At 29.4% G+C, this 6,830-nt stretch overlaps 1 protein-coding gene across 1 annotated transcript; it reads left to right on the top strand.

Moving 5' to 3' along the window:
- Positions 1-3,428: 3,428 nt before the first annotated feature.
- LOC149165907 (aquaporin NIP2-2-like) lies at positions 3,429-4,986 on the top strand. The gene is made up of 3 exons (XM_089429971.1): positions 3,429-3,461; positions 4,462-4,686; positions 4,768-4,986. Exons 1-3 carry the CDS (start codon positions 3,429-3,431, stop codon positions 4,984-4,986), a joined length of 477 nt encoding a protein of 158 aa, XP_089286097.1.
- Positions 4,987-6,830: the final 1,844 nt, after the last annotated feature.

Genomic DNA, 6,830 nt, shown 5'->3' with positions numbered 1-6,830 from the left:
GTGAGAAATGAAAGCACAATCACTAGACACTCATATAATTATTGAATCGACTAGTGTCAAAGTTTTCATTTTTCCAGATTCACCGGATCAACCATCTAACTAAATATTATGTTAATTGTTTAGTTCTAAATCGTAAGATTTTGAAGGTTTTCCTTGTGAATATTAGCATTGGTTATCACGAGGACAATTGCAATGGATAAATCTCAACAACTTCCAAATGTTTACTAAAGATTATGTTAATTGTTTAGTTCTAAATCTGAGGATTTTGAAGGTTTTCCTTGTAAATATTAGCCTTCGTTACCACTAAAACAATTGCATTGGATACATCTCAACAACTTCCAAAACAATTGCATTGGATACATCTCAACAACTTCCAAATGTTTTGGGATAGGTTGTCAATTTTTTTCTAATTTTTCTATTACATAATCTTGATATGGCCCAGAAAGGCAAGTAGCTCAGATAGGTTGTAATCCATATTCTTTCTGAACAGATTGTTATGTTTTTGAAATTCCGTTTTTGTAGTTGGAGGTTGAAAAACATATATATATATATAACCCTCATTTTTTGAAGAAGGGGTTGTTATGTTTTCGAAATTCTGTTTTTGTATTTGGAGGCTGAAAAATATATATATAACCCTGAATTTTTGAGAAGGGGAGGAAAAGATGACGGAAGCTTTTGGGTGATTGTGGGATTTGTTCAATTCCAATATTGGTAAGCGTTTGATTTAAATTATTTTAAATAGTTAATGTTTATATATGATATTTTAATTTCTATGGTTTTTGTTGTTTATTTTTTCTATATTTTTTAGAACAAATTATTTTAGAAAATTGTGAAGAAACAACATTGTTTCCCATAGCTATGATTTATAAATAAATAGTTAACTAATTACATTTTTTTATATATATTGAGCTAATTGCATATTCTTTCCTTACATTATTAGTTTTTTTCTCTCATATATATATATATATATATATATATATATGGATTTGATCGTATTAAACCTTTCCAAACCTATGTCTTCAAAGATAATTTTGATCAATACATTGCTCAAGTCTAGGTTTCTATGAATGATTTAAAGGGATTTAGAATGTTTGAGTATGTCCCTTGCATACGGGTTGAACTCATACTCACACAATTTATGTGTTATTATAGTCTTTCATCATTTGTATGCTGAAATATTTTTTGATTTAAGTGCTAAAAGGTTATTGATTTATAGAAGTTGTTACAATCATTAAATATTAACTCAGCCTAACCTTACATAATTATAGGCATTTGTAATAATTCTTGATTCCTAATACAAAAGTGATTATAGGTTATTTTATGTTTGTTTAAAATGTTGTATTTTTGTATTTTTTTTTGTCTAATTGTATTTAAAATTCAAAATTAGTTATATAATTTGATTTAGGAATATATCATAATGAAAACTTGTTCTTTATAATTACCACCAATTACACAAGTTTTTAATTCCTTTCTTTCTGTACTATATTTCTTGTATAATTTGTATATCATCTATTGTATATTAACAACTAATTACTAATTTTATTATTGTTTCATTTTTAACTATTTATAGAACTTGTAGGTTAGGGTTTTTAACATAAAATAATAATTTCGCATTCATGTACATATAGCATTAGATAATTTTAGGATTCTTATGCTTCTTTCCTTCACAAGAGGAAGATATTTACAGGCTAACAAGGCTTTTAACTTCAAACAACTGGGGCTATTTAAGAAAAATTCTTTTAATTTCAAAAGGTTTGAGCTATCTAAAACACTGACTTTTAACTTTAAATGGCTGAGACGCTCTAAAACACTTCAGTTGAGGCCACATCACTTCAGTTGAGGCCACATCGCCTTTGTTAACATGTAATTCAAAAACTAGTGTCAATACCTTTCAACAAATCTCTACAAAATTTTAGACAAATTCATCTTAAAAAATATACCAAAAAAATATTATAATTATTTTTATAAAATAAAATTTAATTATTTTAATATATAAGATAGTTTTACTTATTATAAATATTATAATATTAGCTATCTTCATTTATTTGTTTTATTTATAATTAACCATATTATTTATTTTAGTAACAAAATATTCTTTAAAAAATTGTAATAAACTGTCTCAACTCTATATTACTATCATTTTAGTAACAAAATATTATGAAAAAAAGGGAATAGTGATATTAATCTAATTTATTAAAACATGGCATAAAATCCTCAAATACCTATACCCCTGGTATTTTTATTTATTATAAGTTTTAAAAAAATCCATAACATAATTTATTTTTAAATAAACATAAAATACCTCCAAATCAACACTTGTACTTAGACTTTCTACAGGTTATTCAAGCTCTCACTTTTTAGCTTTTAGGGATTTACTACAAATAACAAAATTATATGTGCAGTGAATTAGGATTTGTTTCCATTCTTAGAAATATCACGTAGCTTATGAAAGGACATAATCACCCTATGTCAAATTAACGAAGAAATTTATGACAAGTTATAAATTTGTTAAAAAAAATTACCTCCTATATTTGCAATTGAGTAACAATCTCACCTAAAACTGTGCGATTTCATCTTTAAACCGATATGATTTTGCACAATCGTCATTAAAACTATTTACTGTTCCACAATCCTCTCCATGCCATTTCTTAAAAGGTATAGAATTTATTTCTCGAAAACTGCATACTTTTCCTTTGAGTTCATTGTTACGGTCTGATCATATGTACATGAGTGGAACTCTTCCCACTGTGGGTATAAATTGCAATTGCAGAACCTGTCTGTATCCTGTTACATGGATGCAATACACAATGTATGATGCATGGTATGCATCATATACATGATATACTAATCAACATGGGACGATACTTTATCCCGGGCCTGTTTCCCATTTTTGTTGACTAATCAACTTTATCAGTGAATACCTATAAATGGAAGATGTTTGCTCACTGACAAATTCTCAGGTTTCCTGAAATAGGTCCTCAGCTTCTGATCCCACGAATGCATCTCGTCCCTTTATATAGCTGCAATTAGGAGAGGCCTCTTCGTCCCTTCATACGCCATCCTGCAACTGGACATCAATATATTACTTTTTCAATACAACAACTGCTGTGTTGATCCCACAGCTTCTCTGATCGTAAATTCTCCGCATGATTTCGGAGTTTTATGTTCGGGGACTTTCCTGAGTCTGATATGTTTCTCTTGGTCGCTTTATATGATTTCTTACTACTCTTATATACAGAGATTGAGCTAATACGATATAATTTTTTTTCACTTGTACATCCTTTCATAATCTCAGAGAAATGGATGCCGAGAACGGTTCAGGTCAGCTAATGAACAGTTCCGGCCATGAAATGGAAGACCAGGAGGCTGAAAACATGAAATAAGGTTCCCTGTTACATAGAAATGTTAAACACTACCCCAAAGGCTGCATGGATTTTGTTCAGCCTACTCTACTTCGGAAGGTATGCCCTACGATTCCATATGCTAATCCATCTCATTTCACCCTATAATATATTAATTTAACTATGAGATTATTAAGCTTTTGATTTGGGATAAAAGTGTAATATTCTTTTTCTTTTTTGATATGGTCAAAATAGACTGAATGTATTCTCCTATAGTATAGTATCAATCCACGATATTTATCTTCGTTTCTTTCTTTAAAAAAAACATAAAATAAAATTTTTAGAGAATCCATCCAGCCATAATTCTTTTCTATGTCCATAGGTGAAAATAATTTTCTTTGAATCCTGAATAAAAAGATCTCCCACTGCTCACTTTTCAGTAGTGTTTCTGTTTTTTCCTTCTGATACTGTTTTGGTACATTGATAAAACCCGGGGATGTTCCATTATAAACAAATTACTAATTTGTTAAACTGTAATTACTGGTGGGGATTAAGGAGAGTAATACAAACAGCTCAGTTCAAATATTCTTGTATGCGTGAGGAAAGGTTTTAAATCTTTGAAAACTAATTTCTCTCTTCATCAAAATGTGAAGAAGTCACTAAGTACAATGTTTCTTCTGACCCTATTACCCATTACCATTCATCATGGTTTTTTTTGATCTGTTTATTTGTGATGCTGTACATCTACTTAGTTTTAATTAGCTTTAGTTCAAATCTAGTTCTTCCCTGCCCTGTGGTTAAGGTGAGTGATTACATAGAGTGTGCGTTTGATTTTAGTTAGTCCTTAAATGTGATACATGTGTATATCAGCAAAACATAAAAGATATTACATGTACAACTTAACTTAATTACTTTATATGTTGATTCTGAATATTATGTAATCCAATTCATTCTCAATTCTAAATTTCATTTTAATTCTTGCATATTTATGCCATTACATCCATGCTATAATAATTTTACAATCTTCAAACCCTGCTCCCTTTGCAAACCAATTTTAACTTACTGGACCTTAACAAAACACTTCCTCTGATTATTTCTTAACTATGGAATCTGTTTGCAGATAACAGCAGAGACCATTTCGACCTTTATTGTGGTTTTTGTAACATGCGGTTCCTCAATATTGGATCACAGAAGTTGGCCATTAGTGTCAAAGCTTGGGGTTTCTATGGTTTCTGGGTTAATAGTAACGGTCATGATATATTCAGTTGGTCACATTTCTGGAGCTCATATGAATCCTGCAGTTACCATTTCATTTGCAACAGTGAGGCATTTTCCATGGAAGCAGGTGACTGCTTTCTCACAATCTGAGTAAATCCTTTGGTCGAGAATTTCAATACACAGATCTCAGTAGGTTCTTGATGTGCAGGTACCTGTTTACATTATAGCCCAATTTCGTGTTATATTTAAACCTGTAACAAACACGGGTGTAACTATTCCTTCCGGGACAGTGCTGCAGGCCTTGGAAATGGAACTCGTGGTTTCCTTCGTGCTCATGTTCGTCACCTCGGCAGTTGCAACAGATAGCAGTGCGGTAATTTCTTTGTACAAAATAGTGTACATAGAAACCCCAGAAATGAGTTCATGAGAAGCGAAGTGCTCTACAGCTGCCATGAAAGAGTGCCTAATTTTTATTCGCTCTTTATAGACTTTGGTCTATTAGGAAACTTCACACTTTGCATGTTTTTTCAATCCGTCTAGCCCATTCGGATTGAAGGAAAAACACCCCGTTTTTCATATAATTGAGGAATGTAAAACCCTTAGGCAATAGAGCTGCAATTCAAGTAAAATGAAAAACTGTTTGGCACTATAGCTGGAATTCAAGGAAAATTTGGTGCAAAATCCGTCTAGCCCCCTTCATATAATTGGGGGACTAGAAAACCACTAGGCATTTGAGCTGGAAATCAAAGGCATAAAGCACTAGGCATTTGAGTCGGAAATTAAAGGCATAAAATTTTCCTGATTTCCCTTTTTTTTCAATTAAGCTAATATATATTTTAATAATAATATATTTTTTTAATAGATGGATTATATTAATATATATCTAATAATAATATTCTTTTTTAATAATTAAAAAAAAAAATTCAAATATTTGAAATTTATATCTATAAAAATTAAAATAAAAATAAGGTTTAGTTTAACAATTCTTCATATAATTGCGGGACTAGAAAACCATTAGGCGTCTGAGCTGGAAATTAAAGGCATAAAATTTTCGTGATAATAATTTTTTTTAATAATTTAAACAGAGATTTGTATGAATTATATTAATATATATTTAATAATAATAGTTTTTTTTTTAATAATTTTAAGGAGAAATTTGAAATATTTGAAATTTATATTTATAAAGATGAAAATAAAAATTAGGTTTAGTTTACCAATTATTAAGATGAGAAATCCATATAAATAATTTAAAAGAAATGTTATTAATTATGTTAATGGAATATATAATATTTTATTTTAAAAAATAATGTAAAATTTTAATTCTATTTATAACTTTGTTATATAATTATCTTATGGATTTTATAGATTTTATGACTAGTAGAATTGTTATTTCTAAAATAAAAACAAAAATGAACGTTTAACTTGGTGTTGAGTATATTTCTCTTGTATAATATTTTTAGCGTGATGTGATTCTTGTATAATATTTTTAGGGTGATGTGATTTTTTTAAATGGAAAATTCTAAAGTAAACCATTTTCTTACCTAGTTATTTTAATTAATTTTTTTTAAATGTTTCTGCACATTATCTATTCACACTATCTATACTCATAAAGATTTCCTATTCAGTTTCTTATCATTCAAATAACACCTTACCCACCCAATATGATGTATGTGTAATGCATATTTATCTAGTTTTTAGTATCCATCTTTGCATTGCCCTCACCATGATTTATTTCCTTACAAATATATAAGGAGTATTCACACCAAACGAAGTCACTAGACAATTTGCTACCAAGTTGACTCTTAGAGAAAGAACAAGGTTGTGAACCTCTTATCACGTGGACATATTGGAAAAGACTACAATCGTGAAAGCGAGCAAAGAAAAATGAAACATAAAATCATTTTGGAACAAAGGTTGTAGATACCATCCAGAGAGAAAAACACCTTATAATAACCAAAAGTGAAAAAAGGGCACTTTCTAAGCTACATTTCCTAAGACTAATCTTAACCTAATTTAAAAACATCACTTTTTTTGTTTATTATGTAAATAAAATGTCAAAAAAATTTGATTCTAAATTGAATATCCTTATCCACTTCTCCTAATTATCATTTTCTTGAAAAGCCTCCGCAGCTTCTACGCCATAAACTCCAAGCCACCATTACCTAACCTAAATATATGGTTATTGAATATAAAGCAAACCTCAAAATAACCCATAACAAAAATTAACCTAAAACCATAATTAAACCACCTATATGTAACTTAAACATCTAT

Source organism: Pinus tabuliformis, chromosome 5_1, assembly GCF_031772625.1.
Source record: "Pinus tabuliformis cultivar Carrire ecotype Pingquan chromosome 5_1, CPIR1, whole genome shotgun sequence".
Classification (NCBI taxonomy): Eukaryota; Viridiplantae; Streptophyta; class Pinopsida; order Pinales; family Pinaceae; genus Pinus; species Pinus tabuliformis.
Note: the sequence above shows the minus strand (reverse complement) of the source record. Positions and strands in the feature narration are given on the sequence as shown.